Source organism: Melanerpes formicivorus, unplaced genomic scaffold (assembly GCF_026170545.1).
Source record: "Melanerpes formicivorus ecotype bairdi unplaced genomic scaffold, bMelFor1.0.p_v2 SCAF_4, whole genome shotgun sequence".
Taxonomy (NCBI): domain Eukaryota; kingdom Metazoa; phylum Chordata; class Aves; order Piciformes; family Picidae; genus Melanerpes; species Melanerpes formicivorus.
The window spans coordinates 302,801-329,295 of record NW_027142356.1 but is presented as its reverse complement, the minus strand read 5'-3'; the positions used below and the strand labels follow the sequence as shown (position 1 = coordinate 329,295).

Here is a 26,495-nt window from a genome sequence, read left to right as displayed (position 1 = left end):
TCATTCTCTCTGTGTAGAACTTCTTCCTAACATCCAACCTGAACCTCCCCTGGTGCAGCCTGAGACTGTGTCCTCTTGTTCTGGTACTGGCTGCCTGGGAGAAGAGACCATCGTCTGCCTGTCTACAACCTCCCTTCAGGTAGTTGTAGAAAGTGATAAGGTCACCCGAGTCTCCTCTTCTCCAGGCTGAGCAACCCCAGCTCCCTCAGTCTTTCCTCATAGGGCTTGTGTTCCAAACACCTCACCAACTTTGTTGCTCTTCTCAGGACTCGTTCCAGCAAGTCAACATCCTTCCTAAACAGAGAGGCCCAGAACTGGACACAGGACTCAAGGTGTGGCCTAACCAGTGCAGTGTACAGGGGCAGAATGACCTCCCTGCTCCTGCTGGCCACACTGTTCCTGATGCAGGCCAGGATGCCATTGGCTCTCTTGGCTGCCTGGGCACACTGCAGGCTCATGTTCAGCCTGCCATCGAACAGTACCCCCAGGGAGTTTCATTTGTGAGACAAATTGGGAACAGTCACTGGCAATACAGCTTCTATTCTATCACCCCTCCAATGTGGCTCAGTCATTTTCCTAAGGAACCACTCTGACACATCAGATGGTGGTTATGTCTTATGTGCTCCTTGGCCACACAGCTGATAGTATTCCCCATCCTAGATGCTGAATAGCAGCAGATATTATGGGAGCACTGGAACGAAACTTTGATACATGTACTCTTTAGGGTAGAAATAGCCATCGAACGACTAGCATTTGAGACATTTAAAAAATTGGATATGCTGTCCTCTGTTTAAGCTAAACAAATAAGAAGACCCTTCACAAGAACAAAGCAATACTAACAAAAAAACAAAAAACAAAACAAAACAAAACAAAAAGCACCAAGGGTTAAAAGTGGTGAGCAATGGTTTCTTCCAGTTCCTCCAGGAGCTTTAGTGTCCTCAGCACTTCAGAATATCAGGTAAGCCAAACAGGAACTTAACGTTATGCTGCTTTCATTGAATATTTTGGCCTAGATGTATAATTTATTGCCCCATGTATTTTTAAACACTGTGTGCAAAATGATTTCAGGGAATAATAAAATATGGAAATCTCTAAACATATTTTTGCTGAAGCAGGAGTAGCTGAAGGGGAATTCTTTGGCAGTTTCCTCCCGCTCCCTCTGTCTCAAGGTGAATTGCTAGCTTTCGTGCCTGCATTTCACCCCACAGAGAGGACAGCACTTGCTCCTGTCTGGAACACGATACAGCCATCTGCTGGAGAAATGACATTGCTGCTGTGCAGAGGATTTGGTGCTAATATCAGCCATGGCATGACCAGCAACTCTTGAGAGCCAGGCATTTGCCTTGAGCCACAGATGGGCAGATGGAAGAGTTCACATACATTAATCACCTCAGTTTCACCCCACAGCAGAAGTGAATTTAAACACAGCATGATCTTCAAATGCAGATCTTCTTGAAGTTATCTGTGACCTAATACCGTGTTTAGGGACCATGCATGTATGAGCAAACTGCGATTTCTTGCCCTCAGCTACGTGCCCTACATGCACATAGTTTTCTCCAGCTTAAGGATGAAAAGGTAAAATACAGCTGTGTGACATCACAAACTTTGCAACTCAGAACATGAGCTCTTCCATTTCATCAGTTATGCTGCTAATTAAGCATTTGATATTCCCAAATCAAAACAATGATTTGTTGAATTGAGCAGCCTGGTGTAGTGGAAGGTGTTCCAGCTCATGGCAGGGGTTTTGGAACGAAATGATCTTAAAAGGTCCCTTACAACTCAAACCATTCTATGAATCTGTTAATTCTTTTCATGAGATGTGCAAGACATCATGTCTACATTTTCCCCCTCTTAACAAGTTTCTTCTGAAATTGTATTGTCCATGCTGGACAAGGACCCATGTCTTTGCCTCCTATGTGACAAGACGTGACCAAAGTGGCTAAGTTAGAGACAGTGAACTGAAGCCCTGCCTTCCCCAAGGCTCTTCTGTCTGGCTCACCACTGCACTACCCTGCAAAGCAGCTGTAACCCAGCACTTAACAGCATGGCAACCAAAAGTGGTTCACTGATGTCTAGTAGTACCTATCAGATAGTGACAAGTGTTTCCTCCTGCCTAGACTGCAATAGTTATGCGTGGTTTGCCTTGATTTAAGAGAGTGGCTGAGCCAGGAGGTGTTTTGAATTAGCATTTGTTACAAGTAACCCGCATCCCAAGATACAAACCATACTGTTAGAACACCCCAGCTCCCTTGGCACAGAAACCCTTCATTAACAATTTTATTCTTGAGCAGATCATGTGCTGAGAGGCCAAGCAGAGAGCACCAGTCAAAGCTTACAAAGTCTCTGCCCCCACCACAGTGGAAATGGAGTGCCTGAAGACAAGGCTGCTGGGCTCCCAACTGTTCAAGTTCATTAGCTGACAACCCTTCAAGGGAATTGAATAATACAGACAGAGCTTGTGCTGGTGGTCTGCTCCTCATGGGAAGGAGGATTCCAGAAGCAGGAAAGAAGAGCCTTTGTCACATAACACCTTTCATCCCAATCTCTTTAAGCAATTCTACAAGCATTCATTAATTTAATATCCCAGTGCCCCTGTGAGATAAGTGTCATCTCAATTTTCTAGATGGGTAAACTTGGGTATGCAGATTATAAGTGGCTTCCCCAAATTATTCAGCAAGCCAGAAGAGGTTTGAAAATAGAACCCAGGAAATGTAATTTCAAACTCCTGTAAAACTCAACAATAATTTCCTTTATTCTTATTTTTACACAGATGTCACTACAAGTTGAGTTATACATCTTTCTTTGCCTGGTCAGTGCTTCCCTGTTGTATGATGCTCTTTCAATTTTATCAGCTGTGGCCTCCCTTTTCAGTAAGCACTTTTTATTCTATTTTTGTAAATGATTACATTTTTTCAAAGCAAACCTTTAAAATATCTGATCCATGCTCACTGGACAGCCTTGCTGACTGTGTCCTGTGTTAATATCCAACTGCACGCTCAGCTGCACAGAAGAGAATTCTGTACCTGCTGAGATTCTGGCTCTTCAGCCTTGAAATTCCCTCCTGGATGTGAATAACAGTGATTTCTCTTCCTTCCTTTACATTAATTTTTAATCACAGCCTCTACCACTACTGATTGAATTCTCTACCACATCTAATGGCCTTTCTTGTAATATTCATTCATTTAAAATATGTGTGCTGATGCCCTATCTTATTTTTCAAGGCTGCTTGTTTAAGGCCAGCAGCAAAGAAATAGCTATTATGCAGATTTTAAACTACAATATATTGCCATATGTTTGATCAGCAGGGCAGAGGTAAAACATTCCACTGTCAAAAAAGGGCACAGTTATAAGGGATCATGTGCAATAGTATAATTCAGTCACTGATAAAATTAATAACAAAAGTCCAACTCAGTTCAGAGGGAAATAAAGTTAATGCAGTGTTTTATCATGTCTAAAATATATTCTTAGATCTTGAAACTGAAAGCCAGAGGAGTCACAGGACAGTAGATGAATTTTAATGCAAGTATTTGACAGAGAACCTGAATTTCACATCTCCAGCACTGCCATACTCAGTAACTAAAAGGTTGAAAGTAGAGACACAGTGAATGCAAATCCCATAGTTTAGCAAAATGAAATAAGGCTGAAGATTGTATAAGTTTTATGGAAGAGAGAAAAGGATATCCTGCTTAGGTGCTTGTGGTGAAGGCACATTATGCCCAGATACTGAATCTTGTCCCAGCATGTGGACAAGTTCCCCCTCCTCCAGGAGGAAGACAAAAGCCAAGGCATTAGCCAGGCCAGCACACACCCAGCACATGCAGTGCTCGTGCTGACACCAAGTATGGGCATAATTCTCGTTTCACGCTTTCTATAGGCTGAAGCCAGTTGTTTATGAGAGTGCCCATTGGTCAAGCCCAGCCTCAAGGAATCTATAAGTATCACCCCAGTTGGTAAACAAGTTGCCCCCTCTTTTACTTTGTCTCTGTGCTTGCTCGAGAGAGCAACTCTCGAGCTGCAGCCTTTGCCATTGAGCTGATTGTTGTTAGATTCTGTCATACATGTACGCATACTGAAAGCATCTGCATCATGGGAAGCAGAGAGGGAGGACCTTAGCGACGCTGAGGAGCCCAGCGTTGCTACAGCCAGTCGTACCGGGAGAGCCCACCATGCCACCAGAGGACTGGACTGACCCCCGAGGGTAAGATCTGCCCAGTTGCCAGGGAGAAGGGACTTGATCAATACCGAGTCCACATATGCCTAGCCCCACTGTAGCGGGAGAGGAGCCACCACGTGTGCTGCTCTGAGCCCTGTGAATCTCAGGGAAGACTAAAGCATTGTTCGTGCCTATACTGCACCGAACCCGGGACCACTCCGAGAGTCCTGCTGCTCCTTTAAGCTCAGTAAACGAGAATCCGCCGCCTAACGCAGCCGCATTCTCTCCCCGAGGCTGTTTGCATCAGCCCTGAGAATTGCCGTGGTTGGGCCGACCCCATAGCTTTGCCTGCTGCCGCGTCATCCAAGCCCACCTACTGGCCACCGTCGTCCCGCCCTGCCGTGCGAGCCGACTTTGAGGGCCGACCCCAGGGGCCGACCCCGACCAGGACCGATCCCTGTTGTCTGGAGGGAATCGAGTATCTTCCACGTGTTTTCCATCCACTAGCACTCAGTTCAAAGTATCCACGTCTAGCAGAGTAATATTGCTGTGTATAGCCAGAAGCCGCCCGCGTCCCGCGGAACTGCACCCTTCGTTATGTAAATATAGAAAGGGTCTATAGATAGTTCAATTAAGTTCTAATCATAGCATTAAGCCACTTGTGGAATGTATTTCACGAACGTGCACTAGAACATGTATATAGGCTGGTGATTTATCAGTTATTAATAGTTTGACAATTAATAAAATAATATTTTCATAATTCATATTTCATATTCATAAATTTAATAACCTCTTCACCACAGTGCTCTAGGAACTCGTGTGCGGGGAAGAGCCAACATCCCAAAGGTCACTGCACCTTTTTTTCTGGTTTTAGATTAACAGGACACAACTCAAATTAACAGCTCACAACTCAGATTGCATTGTTTTCTTTTGTTGAACGGAACAGTTTCAAAACCTTGCAACTCTACTCACCTCTGGGCTGGCAGTCCTGTCCACTGTACCCATGGCAGCACTTCCACTCCAGTGATGTTACTATTTTATGTTTGATTCTGTAAGCTTGGTGAGTTGTTGCCTGAGACCTGCAAAACGAGAACATTTTTCACCTATTTTAGGAGACCACACAGGAGCTGTAGGAAACATGTCTAACTACATTACTGTCTTACACATCAAATGCATCCTTGCCCTTCTTAAACTGAGGGGCTCAAAACTGGACACAGGACTCAAGGTGTGGCCTAGGCAGTGCAGAGTACAGGGGCACAATGACTTCCCTGCTCCTGCTGGCCACACTGTCCCTGACACAGGCTAGGATGCCATTGGCCCTCTTGGCCACCTGTACACATTGCTGGCTCATGTTCAGCTGCTGTTCACCAGTACCTCCAGGTCCCTTTCTGCCTGGCTGCTCTCCAGCCACTCTGTCCCCAGCCTATAGCACTGCATGGGGTTGTTGTGGCCAAAGTGCAGCACCTGGCACTTGGACTTGTTGAATGTCATTGTGTTGGACTCTGCCCATCTGTCCAGCCTGTCAAGGTCCCTCTGCAGTGCTCTCCTACCCTCTAACAGATCAACTCCTGTCCCCAGCTTGGTGTCATCTGCAAATTTGCTGATGATGGACTCAATCCCCTCATCCAGATCATCAGTAAAGGAATTGAACAGGATGGGGCCCAGCACTGATCCCTTGAGGGACACCACTAGTGACTGGTCTCCAGCTGGATGTGGCACCATTCACCACCACTCTCTGGGTTCAGCCCTCCAGCCAGTTCCTAACCCAGCTCAGAGTGCTGCTGTCCAAGCCAGGAGCTGACAGCTTGGCCAGGAGTCTGCTATGGGGGACGGTGTCAAAGGCCTTGCTGAAGTCCAGGAAGACTACATCCACAGCCTGCCCCACATCCACCAGGCAGTCACCTGGGCATAGAAGGAGATCAGGTTGGTGAGGCAGAGAAGTTGCCTTCTTAGAGAAGTCACTTTAGGATGACCCTGTTGGTGTAGGACATAGAGAAGAAACTAACTACAAGTGTACTTTATACAGAATTGCTTGCTTTATATTGAATCAGAAAGTTATTTTGGTTGGATAAAACCTTTAAGAGCCTCTCCACATAGTGTGCTGATAAACCATGTTCCTTAGCATCCTGTCTACACCTCTTTTAAATACCTTCAGGGCTGATGATTCAACCACCTCACCGGGGAGCCCATTCCAGTGTTTGGTAACCCTTTCAGTGAAGAACTTTTCTTTTAGTATCCAACCTATACCTTCCCTGATGCCAGTTTGAGGCCAATTTTTCTCATCCTATGTTAAACACAAAGTTTGAATAAAAAGAATATAGCAGACTTCTGCTAGTTGCTAAACACTAACAGGAACACCTCAAATGTACAAGTGCCGAGTGCTGCACTTTGGCTACGGCAATGCCATGCAGAGCTACAGGCTGGGGTTGGAGTGGCTGGAGAGCTCCCAAACAGAGAGGGACCTGGGTGTGCTGATCGACAGCCACCTGAATATGAGCCAGCAGTGTGCCCAGGTGGCCAGGAGGGCCAATGGCATCCTGGCCTGCATTAGGAATAGTGTGGCCAGCAGGAGCAGGGAGGTCATTGTGCCCCTGTACTCTGCTTTGGTTAGGCCGCACCTTGAGTACTGTGTCCAGTTCTGGGCCCCTCAGTTTAAGAAGGACATCGAAACACTTGAACGTGTCCAGAGAAGGGCAACAAGGCTGGTGAGAGGCCTTGAACACAAGCCCTATGAAGAGAGGCTGAGGGAGCTGGGATTGTTTAGCCCGGAGAAGAGGAGGCTCAGGGGTGACCTCATTGCCCTCTACAACTACCTGAAAGGTGGTTGTAGCCGGGAAGGGGTTGGCCTCTTCTCACAGGCAACCAGCACCAGAACAAGGGGACACAGCCTCAAGCTGCACCAGGGGAGGTTTAGACTCGAGGTGAGGAGGAAGTTCTTCACCGAGTGAGTAATTCGTCATTGGAACGGGTTGCCCAGGGAGGTGGTTGAGTCATCGACCCTGGAGGCGTTCAAGGGGAGATTGGACGTGGCACTTGGTGCCATGGTCTAGTCATGGGGTCTGTGTTGATAGGTTGGACTCGATGATCCTCGAGGTCCTTTCCAACCTAAGTGATACTGTGATACTGTGATACTGTGAAATATCAGAAAGTACAGGAGAAACTGGTTACAGCATTGTTTTGGGCACTGTTTCCCTGCCCAAACCATTCCAGAAATGAGGACAAATTTGAAGGCTGTCAGACCAACAAATGCCACCTGGTTTTACATTAATCTCAACACTCCTTCACAAGACATGTTATATTATAGATATTAAAATTCATAGTAGCTGGCAGGAGTTTTGTATGTGTCCCAAACCAGCTTTGCCTCTGTGAAATGGCTTTTTGAGCAATAAGAACTCAGTGAAGATAAACATGAACTGAAATCAAGAGAGTTCCCAGCTCTTTGGCTGTATGGATGGTCTTATTTTATGACAAAACTACCTTATTCTGTATTTGCATAATCCGTTCCTGAAAGCACTCATAAGAATGAAATATCCACAAAGGGAGTTAATCAGAAACAGCTATTTCAAATAAAACTCTCTACGTAGAAAAACCTCAGAAATACATATAGGAGATATTTATTTACAGGAGCAGCACAAGGAGATAATTTTCCCACAGAAATCAGAGTTATTGTGAATCTTCAAGACTGAATTAGAGTAAGTGGCAGCATTTCAGCGAGAGGGTCCACTCCACAGTTCTGCATTACCATCTGCTATATTTCAGTCACCAAATCCTAAAGATATTCTCTGTTCCTGGTTTCGCCGCCAAGGCTTAAGCGTGCTCTGCCACACCACCTAGAGGACAGTTCTCAGAACGGTCAAACTGGCTTACAGGAGGCTTTGGAATTTTTTCAAAGGAAAAGCGTTACACTCTGTTCTCTTGGAGCTGTTTCAATTCGCCATTTTGCAGGCCCATGCATTAAAGTCCAATTTCATTTACTCCTGAAATATGTGGAGAATACAACGAAGCACCCAAACCACAAAGGACAATCTGAATATGTTTAATAGGGTCGCTATTTACAAGCTGGTGAGAGGCCTTGAACACAAGCCCTACGAGGAGAGGCTGAGGGAGCTGGGATTGTTTAGCCTGCAGAAGAGGAGGCTCAGGGGTGACCTCATTGCCCTCTACAACTACCTGAAAGGTGGTTGTAGCCGGGAAGGGGTTGGTCTCTTCTCACAGGCAACCAGCACCAGAACAAGAGGACACAGTCTCAAGCTGCGCCAGGGGAGGTTTAGACTCGAGGTGAGGAGGAAGTTCTTCACCGAGCGAGTAATTCGTCATTGGAACGGGTTGCCCAGGGAGGTGGCTGAGTCCCCATCCCTGGAGGTGTTCAAGAGGGGATTGGACGTGGCACTTGGTGCCATGGTCTAGTCATGGGGTCTGTGTTGATAGGTTGGACTCGATGAACCTCAAGATCATTTCCAACCTTAGTTATACTGTGATACTGTGATACTTTTCCAGGTTCAATGCATGACCAAAGCTGTGCCAGAAATAAGTGCCGAGCAGAGAGATAATAACAAAAATATTCATGATTCTCAGTGGAAACCTTTTGCTCCAACAAAGCACAAGCCTGGAAAAGTGCACAGAAAGGATTTTCTTCCCTGGATGCGCTTTAACGCTTTGTACATGTGCACCTTTCCTTGCAGTATTCCAGAGGAGGGAGCAGGCAGTGGGCTGTCATGAAGGCTTTAAAATGAGCAGAAGATGCGCGAGTGAAGGTATGCCAAATCATGACCTTTTACACTTGTTACAAGGACATGTGAAGATGAGGTCTGGAAACATGTTCATCTGCTCTGTCCTGTTTTCATTTGTGTTTCAAAAGTCATGGTTGTATTAATTATGCAGCTGGTGATAATTCAGGTACTTGCAAGCACTCTTTCTTCCTACTTTTACACACCTCTGAGCACAAGATCCAACATGCCAAGTGCAAGGCTTCACTCTGCCTGATGAGAAGGTTTCCAGGTTGTCCACTACCACTGTAGGTAGGAGTCTGCTATGGACATAAGCACACCAGTTCCTGTAAGATACAGAAGGTCAATACAATGGAAAACACAAGCAATGTTTGCCATAATACGATGATACATGATGCTCAAAGGGGAAAGTTGAACCCATTATTTAGGGATAGGACAAAGCCATGGAAATAAAGTTTGGTTTCCCTCAGAATGCTCATGTAGCCTGGGGCAGTTCTCAGACTTTGCCCTTCAGCTACTCATTAACAATAAAGAAAACAATCACTTCTCCATCTCCTCATAATTTATATTGCAAATCTGAGTTTTTCTTTGTGAATGTTTGTGGAGCACCAAGTCCAAAAAAGCTTTTCTAGAGTGCAGTAATCACATGTCTTGAATTACACATACATTTCAGACTACAGAAACTGTTTATCCAAAATTCAAAGGATGTTTTAGTAAGATTTTTAGCCACACCTAACTTTCTCTTTATGGACAGACATTTCCACTCTTCCTTCTTTTCTCAAGCAACCATTTGAGTAGATGTACAGTGGGTTTTGCAATGCACATTGAGGTCAAAGCCACAGGCAGCAATTACGTGCCACAGCTCTATGATTAACTGTGCCTCTGGCTACCCACCCAGAGAAGGAAGTCATATATGAAATGATCAAACACTTTCTCACTGCAGCACAGGACACAGGAGCTAGTGAGTGTATGGCCAAGTTTGGTTTTTTGAAAAGGATTCTAAGGAGGCTGCAACAAACTATTAAATTGGAATTTGAAGTGGCAACTTGGTAGAAGTTTCAGTAGAGAACAGAAGTAGAAATTAAAAATTGAATAATGGCTCAGAACATATTTGTACAGGGAACTCATGCCTCGGAAGTCTATTGGCCTTCCTCAAATTGGAAACAGGTAGGTAAAGGGGTGATTTTCAAAGGCTTTTGGCAAGGTCATTCACCAGAAGCTGTTAGAGGGGAGAAAAAAGCAACCTGCCACACAGTAAGAGGATAAATCCTGTTATAGATAATAAGGCCTTAAATCAGAGAGGTGAAAGACTAGTTAGCTATCTCAAGAAACAGTTTATCTGCAGAATTCCACACTAATCTGTAGTACACATCATATTCATTAATCAGGGAAAAGGAGGTGAATAGGAAGATGACAGTTATACAGAGCTATAGAAAATTGGTTTGTGTAGCAAACCTAAAGCTGATCTTGGAGAACTGTAGAAATCTTATGATTCTGAATCTCCAACTAATTAAATATCAGAAAAAGGCAGTCAGGCACAAATAAAGACAGCCTTATACAGGCAGTATGATCACCTACATTAACTAGCATCAGGAAAAACATTTGAGTCATTGTGGTTAGCTCTTTGAATAAGACAGTTTAACATTAATCAGTGAATAAAAAACATAAAGGGAAGGACTACAGAAAAAAACAACAAACAAACCCAACCAACCAACCAAAAACCCCACACAGAATTCACCACTGTTTCAATACATCAGCTCCTTCCTGAGTTCATGGTTAGCCCACAGTTTTAACACAGAATTCAGCTTCATTCCTACATTCTAAAGAGACATGAAAAGATACAAACAGAAAATGAAGAGCAGTAGGGATAGGTATTCATTATTGAAATATTGGGGTGGGAGGAGGGGGTATGACAAATAAGCATTAAGAAAACCCCCCAAGTTTAAACTTAAATCAGGTGTCAGGGGACTGTTTCCCACAAACAAGCTTGTGCCAGATTTGGATGTTACAGAAGCTAGAATGGATTTTAAAAGACAGTTAAAGAATTTAATGAAAAAACATGCCAGCAAGGGGTGGGGGGTGGGGGGATGGGGGGTTCATTGTGAGGATTGTTTCTATTTAAAATGTTTAACTCGTTCTTAAGCTACATGAGTACAATATCTAAAGCTGTGGTTCTCACATGGCCCAGCAATCTTTGATCAGGCTAAATTGGAGGAAATATTCACAGCAAAAGAGCCCCTGGTGTGACTCATAATTAGGTTTACTCTACCAATGAAATAAGCTCATTAAGAGATGTTAAGAATGTAAATACGATTTTGAAATCAAATTGTCTGAAAAAATGTAGATTTGTATCTAGAAGATGAAGTGTGGCAGAAGAACTATGACAGGCTGTGCTAATGCAGAGAGCAAAACAGAAGAGTACTGATTGGCATAACAGGACCTTAAACCTGAAAATCCTCCTTAGCCTCTATAATAATATATCCCAGATTGGCTTCTAACACAAGCTTGTAGCATGCAGATTTTGTTGAGAGCTGCAGGATCCTCGTATTTCTTTTGCATTTAGCCAGATTTCAGTCAGGAAAGTGGTATTTATAAACAAAACAAAATCCTTGCAACACATAACAGAAATTCAGCCTGGAGAGTGGTGCAAGCCCCCAGCTGGCAAAAAGCCCACATGACAAATTTGTATACACTGGCCAGGAAAACTCACTAGCAGCACAGTGTGGGAGAGTACCTCTGAGTCCTCAGGCCTTTGAAACAGGCTCTTTGCTTGTGATATTTTCAGCAATATTTCCAGTTTGAATCAAAGTACTGCTGCCCCAGCTTTGCATCAAGCACAGTTTGACTCTATCTGAGAAGATGGTAGGAAGAGCAGCATGTTTTCCTTTTGCAAGCAATAAGCTGTGCCTGTTTTGCAGTCTTGGTCGGCCTCTGGGCTTTATGGCTACTGCGAATTCAAAGCTAATGTGCTGTGGAGCCTGCCACAAAGCTGGAGCAAAGCACTTACCACTGGCAGGGCATTAGTAAGTCCCAGATGGTGTCTTTAAGCCTGCCTTTAGCTTTTGGGATATTACTATGTCCCATACAGCTTAACCAGAACTTGTGTTAATGCCTTCCAGGGAAAGTTTTCTTCTCTTCTGCTTATACCAGTCCTGTTTCTTTTTCCACAGAGAAAATATTCCTCTGAAGCATTTCTTCAGTTCCACAGTCAGGCAGAAAATAGAAAGGATGCATCCTGGAGATAACTGTGAAACAGAAAGAGCTCTGGGGCAATTGTCAGCAAGGTCTGTCTGCTCTGTGTTCATGGCAAGTCCAGTTTTCATTGAGGATGTACCAGTAATACATCTATTTCCCTCAGTTGAAGAAAAAAAAAAAACCCAAGAAAGAGATTATTTCTGACAGTGCAAGACTGCTTACTGCGTTTGGCTGACTCACCCTCAGCGACTTACATCAGCCTCCCAGTGGGAGCTATGTCCCTGTATTTCTGTCCATAATGGCGTCAGTTACTGAGCAATGTCTTGCCACTTCAGAGGGCCCCGAGTCCCTGCAAACAGCTGCTATCCTGTCTGCCAGATGAAAACATGGACTGCAGAAACCTGCCCTGTGACGCAGGGCCAGCAGACCAACAGTGGGCAATGTCTCACCAGCTGTTACTTGCTAATTTTTGTTTAGATTTTCTTAGAACACAAATATGGTGTCTTAATGCACTGTGCAGATTTCTGAAGCTGGACATTCTATGATGGAAAATGCCATGCTTGACCCGGAGTACAGGGTCATGCTCATATATGTACTGCCCTGCCTGCCGGTTCAGGGGATGCTCAAGAGCCCTTCATTACTTCACTGGCCTCTTGCCAGCACTTAAACCCCTCTCCTAATTGGCAATCGGCAGGCTTCTGTTCTGCTCTATCACTTCCTTGGTGGCAGTTTAAGTGCAGGCGCGGAGAAGCGGCGGAAGGCTCGCCCCGTCGACCCCGCGGGCTGCCACCACAGTGCGGGAACCATCGTCCTCTTCCTGCCGCTACCTGCAGCCGGCGCCTGGTCGCGGCCGCTCCACGCTTCAGATCGCAGCCGACGACCGGCCGCACCGCGGCGCGGTACCGCGCGCCGTGAGGCGCCAGAGGCGGAGCGCTGCCGGGCAGCGCCACCAGGTGGCGGAAGGCCGCAGGTGGCGGAAAGCCGCCGGAGGCGACTCCGGGCCCGGCGCCTGCTGGGGGGGGGCCAGGCCAGGCCGGAGCTACGGCCGTGTGAGTCGAGGTACAGCCCGGCGCGGCGCTTGGCGCGGCGCTGCTCATCGGCCCCAACGGCCGGCCAGAGCCCCGCCGCCTCCCTCGGACCTCGCAGGCATGATGAGGGAGAGCAGAGGGCCTGCGGAAAGGAGGGCAGCGAGAGAGAAAGATGAATGTGTTTGACTCCGAAGGAGGAATACAATGACTGCTCGCGATCTGCTCTGTGGCAGGATTGTTCTGAATATATTCACCAACAGTGGAGATGCTGAACTGCAGCAGGCTGTGAAACAGTCCTCCCGATGCTGTGATTCCCAGTGTTGCTGGAAAGCAAAGAACAATTTACACTAAAACTGAAAAATCACGCTTTCCTGTGGGAGGGTGAGTGGGAGTGCCAGGACCTTCCCACAGCATGTCTGCAGGGCAAGCTGTGCCCTGCCAGCTGCAGGGCACCTGTGCTGCACCTGTGCACCATCGCTCCCACCTGCAAACACAGCTCCTTGTCAGTGGTACTAAAGATGCTCAACATCAGTGGCAGCTGGACTGTGGCAGGTATAGGTTTTGTTCTGCCCTTTCCATATTCTATCTGAAAAGGAGTAATTTTTGTTATCTGTCATTAAATTAGATTACCTGGCTTCTAATAGGAATGCTATTGAATCAGTGCAGCTGAATGTCACTGAATCATGAAAATGAGATTATTGTGTTGCTGAAGAAACACAAAAGGACCCTGAGCTGGAGCCATTGTTAAAGTTGGTGCATGGCTTGATCACTGTGCCTCCTTCACACTGTGTGCAATTTATTCATATTTATGTTTATGAAATAGTTTATGGAATACTAATCTTGATTCTACACCTGTTTTCATTTTGTATTGTCCTTTACACCACATCAGAGAGGATGTACAATGATGCTATGAGCATCTGAAGTTGGTAGATGCCTTGCAAGAAGAGGCTGAGGGACCAGGGTTTGTTTAGGCAGGTAAAAAAGGATGGCTTTGAGAGCACCTAAGAGCAGCGTCCCAGATCCTACTGGAAGGCTTACTGAGAAGTTGGATCTGGGCTCTTCCTGGCAGTACTTGGCAGGAGGACAAGAGATAACAGGCCCAAATTGAAACAAAAGAAGTTCAGACTAAGAATAAGAAACTTGTTCACCATGAGGACACCCAGGCACTGAAGCAGACAGCAGACAGGTTGGTTGTGCTCAAGAAAAATGTATTCCCTTGGAGGGGGAGAAGGGAGGGGAGGGGGGGAAGTAAGGGAGGAAGAAGTAAGGAACTCTTAGTAGAACTCAACAAGAAAAAGGAGGTTTACAAGATGTGGAAAAAAAAGGTCTGGTCAATTGGGAGGATTATAGAGGTATAGCCAGAGAATGGAGAGATGCAAGAAGGAATCATAGAATCATAGAATCAATAAGGTTGGAAAAAAAACCTCAAAGATCATAAAGTCCAACCTGTCACCCAAGACCTCATGACTACTAGACCATGGCTCCAAGTTCCACATCCAATCCCCTCTTGAACACCTCCAGGGATGGTGACTCCACCACCTCCCTGGGTGGAGATATATATATATATATTTATATTATATATTTTTTATATATATAATATATATATATGTGTATATATGTATTTTACATATATATGTATTTTTTATACATTTTTTTATTTATCTCCTCTCCATATATACATCTATATATAAATATCATATCTATATATCTATATATCTATATATCTATATATCTATATATCTATATATCTATCTCCTCTGGGTGATATGATTGGTCTTCTGAATGATGTAGGCTATGTGAATTAATATCTAAAAGCATATAATGACATGATGTGGAAGAAATTTTTTTTTTCCTCTTTGGAGCTTAAACTGGCCTCTACTGTGAAGGACAACAAAAAATCCTTATATAAATATATTCATAGCAAGAGGAAGGGCAAGGACAACCTCCACTCCTTGGTTGACATGGAGGGAAATGTTGTATCAAAGGATGAGGAAAAGGCAGATGTACTTAACACCTTCTTTGCCTCAATTTTTACTAGCAGGACAGAACGTCTTGCAGACAGCTGGCCTGCAGAGCTGGTAGAAGGAGCCAGGGAGCAGCACAGTTTCCCTGTGTTCCAGGAGCAGGTGGTTGGAACTCTCCTCAGCAGCTTGGATCCCCACAAGTCCATGGGACCAGACAGGATACATCCTAGGGTGCTGAGAGAGCTGGCAGATGAGCTGCCAAGCCACTCCCCATCATTTTCCAGCAGTCCTGGCTCGCTGGAGAGGTCCCAGATGACTGGAAACTGGCCAAGGTGGTCCCCATCCACAAGAAGGGTCGGATGGATGAGCCAGGGAGTTATAGACCTGTCAGCCTGACCTCAGTGCCAGGCAAGATCATGGAACAGGTCATCCTGAGTGCAATCACACAGCACTTACAGGATGGCCAAGGGATCAGGCCCAGCCAGCATGGATTCAGTAAGGGCAGGTCCTGCCTCACCAACCTGATCTCCTTCTATGCCCAGGTGACTGCCTGCTGCATGTGGGGCAGGCTGTGGATGTAGTCTGCCTGGACTTCAGCAAGGCCTTTGACACTGTCCCCCATAGCAAACTCCTGGCCAAGCTGTCAGCCTATGGCTTGGACGGGAGCACACTGCATTGCATTAGGAACTGGCTGGAGGCCAAGCCCAGAGAGTGATGGTGAATGGTGCCACATCCAGCTGGCGGCCAGGCACCAGTGGTGTCACCCAGGGATCAGGCCCATGCTCTTTAACATCTTTATTGATGATCTGGATGAGGGCATTGAGTCCATCATTAGTAAGTAAATTTGTAGATGACACCAAGCTGGGGGCAGGAGTTGATCTGCTGGAGGGTATAGAGGCTCTGCAGAGGGACCTCAACAGGCTGGACAGATGGGCAGAGTCCAAGGGCATGAGATTGAACACATCCAAGTGCCGGGTTCTGCACATTGGCCACAACAACCCCATGCAGAGCTACAGGCTGGGGTCAGAGTGGATGAGAGCAGCCAGGTGGAGAGGGACCTGGGGGTACTGGTCGATGGTAGGCTGAACATGAGCCTGCAGTGTGCCCAGGCAGCCAAGAGGGCCAGTGGCATCCTGGACTGCATCAGGAACAGTGTGGCCAGCAGGAGCAGGGAGGTCATTCTGCCCCTGTACACTGCACTGATTATGCCGCACCTCGAGTCCTGTGTCCAGTTCTGGCTTCCTCAGTTTAGGAAGGATGTTGACTTGCTGGAACATGTCCAGAGAAGGGCAACGAAGTTCGTGAGGGGTTTGGAACACAAGCCCTATGAGGAAAGACTGAGGGAGCTGGGATTGCTTAGCCTGGAGAGGAGGAGACTCAGGGGTGACCTTATCACTCTCTACAACTACCTGAAGGGAGGTTGTAGACAGGCGGGGGCTGGTCTCTTCTCCCAGGCAGCCAGTACCAGAACAAGAGGACACAGTCTCAGGCTGCGCCAGGGGCGGTTTAGGTTGGATGTTAGGAAGAAGTTCTATACAGAGAGAATGATTGCCCATTGGAATGGACTGCCTGGGGAGGTGGTGGAGTCGCCGTCATTGGAGATGTTCAGGAGGAGACTTGATGGGGTGCTTGGTGCCATGGGTTAGCTGTTTGGGTGGGTTGGATTGGTTGATGGGTTGGATGCGATGATCTTGAAGGTCTCTTCCAACCTGGTTTATTCTAACATTCTAAAGACTGAAGACATGAAGATCAGTGTGTAGGTCCTGAATTTAGTATGTATAAAACTCTATTGCTGTGGTACATTTTCGGTTTGCTTTAGACAACCTGCCAAGCATGTCTGAAGACAGGTAATAATAACAAAATGTAAGCACTCAAAGCATAGAGAGCACCCTCAGTGGGTTTTTTTTGTTATTGCATGGGGGTTTTGTTACTGTGTGGGGCTTGGGTTCAGCATCTTCCTCTGAATTCCACTAGGGGGCTACGGAGCCCTCTCACTTTTTTCTGACAATGATACAGTACATTCTGTAAATGAACGTCACTCATCTTCCAAAAACCTAAGTTCTAGTTCAAAGCAAATGATAAACCGGAACTAAAATAATTTTTTTTTCATTGCCTAACTTCCTTTGAGATGTGTGAATCTCAGCTGAAATAAAAATTCACTAGGGACTGACCATAAACAAATCAAATTGGGAAGTCTCTTTTACTTGTTGATTGGAATGGAAAACCTGAACAGCCTCTGAAAAGTGCATTTTATATGCAATAGTTTGTGATGGTTAAATATGTTGAAGGGTATGTTTCTGTACCTGAGTAGCAGCTGACTTGTTGACACTGAAGTATCAGGTGGGATGAGTCCCACAATTTGTTTAATGTGTTTTTTTCAGGTGTCAGGGTCCTGACATTTTGTCCTGCCTCTTGCAAAACACACATTCTGCTTTTGTCATTTGTTTCTTTTTTTTTTTTTGTAGGTACAGTGCTGGAGCCTTGGACTGTGGACAGCTGAGCTTTGGGGTTTGTTGTGACCGATTTTGTGCTCTGCTTCATGCTGCAAAAATTAATCCAGAATTTTCACTTGTTCAGCACTTTGATGTTTTTATTTAAAAAGTTGTCTTGTGGTGAATCAGATCAGCTCTTTTAGATGTTGTCTCCCTTGCTGTGTTCAGAGCCTATCAAAATAATCAAACTTTCCCCCAGACACTATTTAGACTTTTGAGAAGATATCCATTAATCTGTTTTGAGGATCATCGAGGAAAATGTATTTGGAAACCCAGGGAAACTTCTCTGTAAAAAAGTCTTAATGCTGCATTTTCCCCTCTAGAACATAAATTTATTTCCCATCATTTAACTGAACCAGAATACAAAATTCATTAAGCTAGTTCTGGTCTAGTTGGTGCTTCTCAGAGGACCGTCAGTGGTGAAGCTCTTTAATCTGTTTACAGTGTTGCTTTGGGCAGCTTCTCATATTTAGCTTCATTAAATGCCTTGTCAATTGCTTTGTACCTGATTCGCCACTTAACTCATGCAAGAGCTTCATCTTTATACTGTCACTGATTGATTTCTTACGGGACTCTTGAACAAAAGAATCTGAGGTCCATGGAATTCAAGGTGATTTTTTTTCCCAGGCTTTTCCTCATGACCTGTGGTGTTATTTACCGCAGTGTAATACAGAATAGATACTTTGAGATTTGGCAGAAAAACTGTCTCTTTGCTACACTTTAACTGTCAGCAGAGGTAATCTTTTGAAAAACACATGGGGCCACCTTGATGCTGTTTTTTCCCCTTGCCTATTGCTGTCAGTTTTCTAAAATGTTAATTACATTCAGATTTGTAAGGATGCACATTTTCTGTGCAGGCTTCAGCAGATGTTTCCGGTGCAAAGGGTTGAATGTTTGCAGTGGCTAGGAGGTAAATCCTAACATGGGTTACAGTTTGTTAGGCTAATCCTAATCTGTGCAGAGGGGTGAAAAGACTTCAGTAGTGATGGAAAACAGTCTGTTCCTAGTCCTCACTCTCATAGTGGCAGATGAGCAAGAGCAAGAGCAAAGATAAGCATGAGCATTACTTCAATAGTTAGGGTAAGGAGATGAATGGAAACTTTTACTACCATCATTAAAACATTTCAGAAGTAATCTGCGTACAGCAGTGCTTTATGTGAATCTGATCACATTAAAACTAAAGAACCAGACTCTAAGGAGGTTAAGAAAAGAAGTTGCTTATCTTTTTTCCCCTTTATATGTACTCTGTGAGTGTCTCAAACACAGCCTGAGTGGAGACTTTTTTTTCTTCCTATCCTTGTTTCATACACTACTGAAAACAGTCTGAAATGATTCTGCCCAGCCATCATCTCTGAAAGGTGGTCTCAGAAAACCAGAACTTTGGATTTTATTACTTTCTGAGGTTTTGTCTGTTTTTTCAGCAGTTATTATCATCTACAGTACAGAATTGCATGGACATGTGTTTACCACAGCCTACAGGATCTCTCTGGGAGGCAGTGCAAGATGGTTAAACCATCTCCTGCAATAAATCCTTCCCATTTCAGGACTGGAACCACTTGAAAAGTGACCACCACATTGGAGCAAACAGCCCCTCTGGATTCATTTTCTGCAAGGTACATCAGCAGTGGAAAAGTGTTCCTCAGTGCACGATAAAACCCCAAAAGTCTGTGAATCACATGGACCTTGTGTTCCTCTTGCCCTATGCCTTTACCTAATCTTCATGATGTGGTAAAGTGTTTGGTACTTCATATCAGCAGTCTCACTCATCTGGTAATTGTTTTACTTCAATGCTCAGCAGAAGACAACACCAATCTCTAAATACTTGCTTTAAAATTCTCTTGGGATGGTTCCATTTCTTTGCTACTATGCCACATGCACCATTATGCAACTGCATAATTCTGTGTGTTGCCCCATTTATTCTGTGGAGGAAATAGCAAGGAAGCAGTGAGTATCTGCACGTGGATGAATGGAAGTCACACAGTGTGCAGCATGTGCAGGGAAATTAGATTGTGGGCTTACAGCCAAGCATCAGAAGTACACTCAAGATGCTGCTGGACAAGAGGGGCTCATTGCAAAGGTCTTCTGCATGGCTGGAATATAACATTGTGGGGGCAAAACAGGCACCTCTTCTCAAACATCCTCCAACAATCAGCCACCAAGGCAACAGAAGTATGAGAGTAAGAGGTTCCTCCTGCCAGGTTACAGTGAGTAACCTAAACTTAACTTAAACCTAAACTTAAACTAAACTAAACCTAAACCATGACTTCATTGTAAATGCACAGTCATGCAAAATCATAAGAAATCAACGCATTAAAAAGTGACATGATCAAAAGAGACTGTGAACCCTATGTTAAGCACACAGTTAAATTAGGTTTCTCTGTCTCTTGAACCACTCTTAACCATTCATTTTAATTTGTCATTGCACTAGAAGTTCTGCCAAGCTGATACAGGCAAAACAGTTTCCAGGGAGAAATGCAGAGATCTGGGCATGAGAATGAGATAATATTTCAGCACTCCAATCACATGTGACAACGAAGCAAATCTGTCCTTGGTGTATTTATTAAACCCTACTGTGCTTAGTAATAAAATACTGTCACCTCTACTGATGTGCAAGGTAATGGCACAGGAAGTCTATGAAGATCCTCAGTAGTTTTGTGATAATTGGAAAGTGTGTAATATACACATCCTAAAAGAAAAGAGTAATGTAGAACCATCCAACAGTCGAGATAGTGTGGCTAATTTACAGCCTGAATGAATATCTCATGTATTCAGGAGCTGCCTTGAAGAGTAATTGATAAAATTGGATTCAGAGTGGAAAGATGAATGTGTCAGTCTCAAGGCTCTGCCTCAGACTTGCTCTGTAGCACCAATGTTATTTGAGCTTCTTTATACAATGAAATGCTACATTTGTCTTTCTCCTCAGGCTAAAAAAGGTACATCTTACATGAACTCAATTGGAAAGAACACATCAGCAGTTTTATTCTTTGACACCAAATTGGTGCTCACATCTAATGCCACCCAACTTGGTAAAAAACTCTCTGCTGCTGAAGCACAGCTCTAGTTTTCCAGCATTTATTTATTAATGAATATGGATAGCATGAAAATTTGAAGATAGGTAATAATAATAATAATAATAATAATAATAATAATAATAAATCATTCACAGAGACATGAGCCCTACATTTCAGAGCTTAAGTCAAATTCATTACTGGGAGTGAAGACAGGAATTTTCCTTCAGCTCAGTCCATTTTGGTTCTGGATATGCTTCCTAGGAAGTTTCCTTACCTTTCTGAAAGCTTTGGTGCAGGCCCTTCCAGAAGCAGGGATACCTTACCAGAGAAACTGCTCTCCTGAAATGGTTTGAGAACAGGTAGCTACAGAATCTGTGCATTATGTCCTCCTGTACCCATTCTTAAAATTGCTCCACTTGGCTGTGAAAGAACAGGATTTAGTTGCATGTTCATTCTACTGAGGAATAAAGAATGGTTTCATGTTTTTAGAGATGAGGATATGCCCAATATTTAGCACCTAATGTATCACATCTAATACCACATCAATAAGCTTTGCCTTATTAACAGCAGAGCCTTGAACCGGGAGCCTTTAGCGCTATAGACTGTACTTCTCATCAGTTGACTGCATGTTGCAGTATGTCTCTGCCCCAAGAAGTCCTGCTAGAACCTGAAACAACATCTTGAGAGGAGTTTTTTAAATAAAATTGTGGTCTTTGGTAAAGATGATTCTGTTTCAGTAGGAAAAAAAGCCCTATTCATTTCTTCTTATAGTTCTAACAGGGTGTTTCTTTCAAGATTAAATGGAAACATGTCAGTACTCTGATGGCACTTGTGGATCTCGTTCACCCTGACCACCCTACCCCTGCCCACATGCTCAGGACCCCCACTGAAGTTCACCCCGAAGCTGCATTGTGCTGATCCAGACCTCCAAGCTGACATCTTGGCCTGACTTTGACCTTGCCCTGTGACTATGAACTTGCCCAGTGGTCACTAGGCTGTGTCTTGTGCTGGTCACCATCACCAGGCCTGATCCTGACTCACTAATGCTTTGTCCACTTGATCTTGGTCCTGCAGCACCAGCACCACTCTGACTGGAGGTCTGGGCTCTGGGGTGATGCTAGCTGCCACATCTAGGTGTGTCCTGCTTGCCACACTTGGTGATGTTCAGAAATATTCTTCAGCAGCAGACTTTGAAAATCCATGGGATCTTTTCAAATCATGTTCTTCTGACATTCTAACAAGAAATTTTGCAATACCAGAATGAAGCAGTGGAACTTTTTTCAAATCTAGTATTCATTTGATGTGTCTGTATAATACTGTCCTCAGATAACCTAGGGTAGAGATAGCAAGGGATAGCTGTGTCATTAAACACAACCTCCCTCAGAAAGGGGTATTTATACAATGGGCACATGTTGTACTTTGTGGGTGACCTGACAGCCCTAGAGACTCTCCAACAAAATATATATATTGCTATTTTTAAAAGTACATTAAAACCTAAATGCTTGTTCTTTTCCATGTTCATTCCTCTTGACTCTCTCTGACCTCTCCAATTTCTCACTGTTGTTTCTTCTATATGGAGCCTCTTAACACCAGCATCTCTGCCCATATGTTAGCACAATGGGTTGCCATAAAGGATCAGAGAGTCCTGCAGTTCCTGCAAGGTCACTCAACAGTTCAGTTTGGAATACAGTTTTTAACAAAAGATTTGCTTCAATTCCAAGTAAAACCCCAAACCAAATGATGCTTCCATAATCCCTTACAAGTAGAGCATTTTACAGCTGCAAAATCTGCTGTTGGCTCATTCATGCTGTGCTCAGGCATTAAATGAGTAAAGATGGAAGAAAGCAGTGTGTCCTTGCTGGAAGTTTTACATCATCTCTTTCACTTTATTTACAATAAGGTTGCTATTTTAGAACAGAATTAACCAGGTTGGAAAAGACCTTCGAGATCATCAAGTCCAACCTATCACCCAGCACCATCTAATCAACTAAACCATGGCACTAAGTGCCTCATCCAGTCTCCTCCTAAACACCTCCAGTGATGGTGACTCCACCACCTCCCCAGGCAGCACATTCCAATGGCCAATCACTCTTTCTGTGAAGAATTTCTTCCTTACCTCCAGCCTAAATCTCCCCTGGCACAGCTTGAGACTGTGTCCTCTTGTTCTGGTGCTGCTTGCCTGGGAGAAGAGACCAGTGACCGTCTGGCTACAACCTCCCTTCAGGTAGTTGTAGAGAGCAAGGTCTCCCCTGAGTCTCCTCCTCTCCATGCTAAGCTCCCTCAGCCTCTCCTCATAGAGCTTGTGTTCCAAACCCCTCACCAACTTCATTGCCCTTCTCTGGACACACTCCAGCAAGTCAACCTCCTTCCTAAACTGAGGGGCCCAGAACTGGACACAGAACTCAAGGTGTGGCCTAACCAGTGCAGTGTACAGGGGCAGAATGACCTCCCTGCTCCTGCTGGCCACACTATTCTTGATGCAGGCCAGGATGCCATTGGCCTTCTTGGCCACCTGGGCACACTGCAGGCTCATGTTCAGCCTACCATTGACCAGTAACCCCAGATCTCTTTCAGTCTGGCAGTTCTCCAACTATTCCAACCCCAGCCTGTAGCACTGCATGGGGTTGTTGTGGCCAATGTGCAGAACCCAGCACTTGGATGTATTCAATCTCATACCGTTGGATTCTGCCCATCTGTCCAGCCTGTTGAGGTCCCTCTGTAGAGCCTCTCTACCCTCCAGCAGATCAACTCCTGCCCCCAGCTTGGTATCGTCTTTGTTTTGTTTTGTTTTGTTTTGTTAGAAAGCAGACACTAGAAATGGATATCACCTGTGCATACTAGGTAAAAATGCTTGTGTTCTTATGCATAGTTATTCAGTAGCACCTCTCCAGGTGTTTCACAGCAGTGATCACTAACAATTGAGCATTTTTTACCTGGCACTTTTTCATGACTTTACTGACAGTATTTGAGTCAACAGTAACTTTGTTGTTTGTCCAGGTCTGATTCAGAGAGAAAGGATGATAGAATAGTGAAGGCAGCCCAGGTCAGTGGCAAAACCAGAAGAAAATCTCAAGACTAGCTGATTGTAAAAACACTTCTATGTGGTAGGAAGACAAGGCTTGTAACATGAGGATCTTAGTGTGGAAAGGATGGAGCCACACCTAGGACTGCAGACATATGCCAGAGGATGGCTATGGTGCCCAGCAGTAGAGGAAAGAGGGTGGGGATTTGGTGTTCTGTTTTCTGCTGTGGTTCCATGCTGCTATACGTTGCAGTACCTGGTACACAATCCTAGCTAAAAATTAAAAATTATCAATAAATTTTAAAAAAGCAAACCACAGCAAAAAGCCCTTGATGCATCTTACACAGCAGGCTGCTCCTCATGAAATAAGGTGCTAGCCCATGCAAGGTCTACTCATCTTGCCTTTGTGCAGTTGCAACCACATAGCATTATGATAAATACAACATGACACCCTCTTCACCTCATTTTTTGCTTCCTCTTGTGTCAAAAGTCGAAAAACTGCCTGAAAATTCACGGAATTTTCTGATGATTGGTTTCACCAGAATACTCTTCTTGCAAAAAGCTGAGAAAGCTACAAAGACTCTAAGGTTAGCATATGTTAAGGGCTGTTTGATTTGAGATGCAGTTATCAGCTCTCACTCGTAAAGAGAACCCATTTAACTCACGTTAACTTGAATGGTCTGCCAAAGAGGGCAGTAAGGGTTTGTTACAGATGATGTCTGCAACTGAAGAAGCACACTAGGAAACCTGTCTGGGAAACACAGGTCCTTACTACAGTGGAGGCAAAGGGCTCCTTTCTTTTGAGTCCTTCTGCATTATTTCACTTATGTGATCCAAGATATGCCCAGGTCAATGGGAATCTTTTCTCTGAATTGAAGGAATGCTAGCTCTCAGACACACAGAGCCAGATAATTGCAGGAGAATTTCCGAGGGCTGATTTCTTCTCTTTTGTGTGAATTTAAGTGGAAGAGCTTTTCCTACTCTTGGATTCTAACATATGGGCAAGTACTATCAAAAGCAGAAATCATATACTGAAACCCACTCACCATAAATACTAAGAGAATAAAACAACCATTTATGTCTTCTTCCATTTTCCACCAGTATCAGAATATATATCATATATATTGAGTGAACTTTGTAACAGTCAGTATTAACATCCTCACTGATAACTGAAGACACTGGGGAACAATGAAACTGGGTGAGTGTTGCAGAGCTGTAGAACTACACATTACCATTTTATATACTCTCTTATGCATAGCTGTGATGTAGTAAGTTCCACAGCTCTGCATGCACATTCACCTGCAATGCCTCTTCTCTACGTTTTAGCACAGAGCAAGGTGTTTCAAATTGCCAGGCATTTTCATTTTAGTAGAGAAATTTACAAACACAATCAGTCATGCAGTCATTTTTTGGTAAATAGACTTCATATGACAAAGTGGATTTACAATTCCTTTTCCCCACAAGAAAAGACATTTAAAAAGAAACCAGCTGAAGTGTACTGTGCATAAACCAGGGAGACACCTATTGTAGTCCTGTCCTGCCCATATATTTGGTAATGACTTTGCTGTTGGTTTTGAGTTAACTAAACCAAGGAATAAACCACTGCAGTATTTCACTCTGTTACAAATGTGCAGGTTTGAGTAAATACTGCTCCTTTGGTTTCTTGCTTGGTATAGATGGTCTTTCTTAAGCCCAGAAAACTATCTTACTGAAATTACTTGGACTTTTGCCAATTTGGAACCATTTCTAAGCAGTACCTAGGAGACAAGACAAAATAAGTAGCTTTCCTTACTTTCCCCTGGTAGTTTCAAAGCCGGATGCTTTGGAGTTGGCATCGTTCTGGGTGCTGTGGGATGACTGCTTGAGAAGTCTGTTCGCTGTAGCTGTATCCTGGGTTGTAGTGAGCTCTTGCTGGAGGGGGACCTCTCTAGCATTGCTCTGTTCCCTTTTGATGCTAGATGAGCTCCCCATCTTATCTTTGTCAAAGTCACTGTCACCGCGTCTATTTGACTGGCTTGCAGTAGAGGTTGTAGGACTGGAGGTTTTCTTCATCGCTTTCATTCCCAGAGACTTCCCTGAAGATGGAAAAGGAGATGAGGCACTCACTTCAGCAGCTTGGATCTCAGAATGGGGTGACCCCAAAACTGTGGTTGGAGATGGAGTCACATCTGAGTGACTTGTTCGGGTTTCACCACCCTGGCCTGTGTTCCCAAGCTTCCCTGTAATATTAAATCCAGTACTTCCATTCTGTAAGTGCAATAGGAGTAGCAGGAAGATTACCTCCTTCATTCTGATGATTTGTGAATGCTACAAGCTCTCTCACATTTATTTACCAAGCAAGAGATCCTGTAGCTTCTCCCTCCTCCTGACTGTGGCTCATACAATGTGCCTACTTAGGGGATGCCCTGACAGGCTTTATTTTTGCAGAAAGGAAACAGGTTTTGGCGTTTCAAAACTGACTGAGGAAGCCTGGTTTCCTGTTTCTGTGGATTCCTCTGCAACCTGTGACCCCTTGGAGAGTGGGAGCCTGGCAGCCTTTGGGAGAGAAAAAGGTTTCTGCAGGAGACAGAAAAAAGATAAAGATTAATAGCACTGTAGAAATGTGGAAAAATATGTACTGTGAAGTAATCCTATGGGACAAAACCTGAAATTATGAGGTAATTTTCCTTTCACATGAATGCATACAGAAAACAGAAGTGACTTGTCACATGCCTTTTGGATGGTTTGTACTAGTGACCCTTGCCTTCAAAAGAGAGTTGGCTACATATACAAAGCTGAACATTTGCAGTGCCTTCTCTTTTTGTTTAAGTACACTGCTACCAGAAGTGGGGAGGTCATAAGGAAGAGGTTCACACTGTGCCCACCATTGTACCACAAGCCTTGGAATAAATCACTTACCTGCA

General features: G+C 44.4%; 1 protein-coding gene across 1 annotated transcript in view; it reads right to left on the bottom strand.

Annotated features, from left to right (window-relative positions):
* The window catches only part of MMRN1 (multimerin 1), a 57,386-nt gene extending 31,430 nt beyond the window's left edge, over positions 1–25,956 (bottom strand). The window contains exons 1-3 of the mRNA XM_068171062.1: positions 25,385–25,956; positions 9,087–9,206; positions 5,126–5,232 (exon numbers count right to left, since the gene is read on the bottom strand). Of these exons, the coding sequence (XP_068027163.1) occupies positions 5,126–5,232; positions 9,087–9,206; positions 25,385–25,881 (724 nt within the window). The 5' untranslated portion in view covers positions 25,882–25,956. The remainder of the gene's footprint in view (positions 1–5,125; positions 5,233–9,086; positions 9,207–25,384) is intronic.
* Positions 25,957–26,495: the final 539 nt, after the last annotated feature.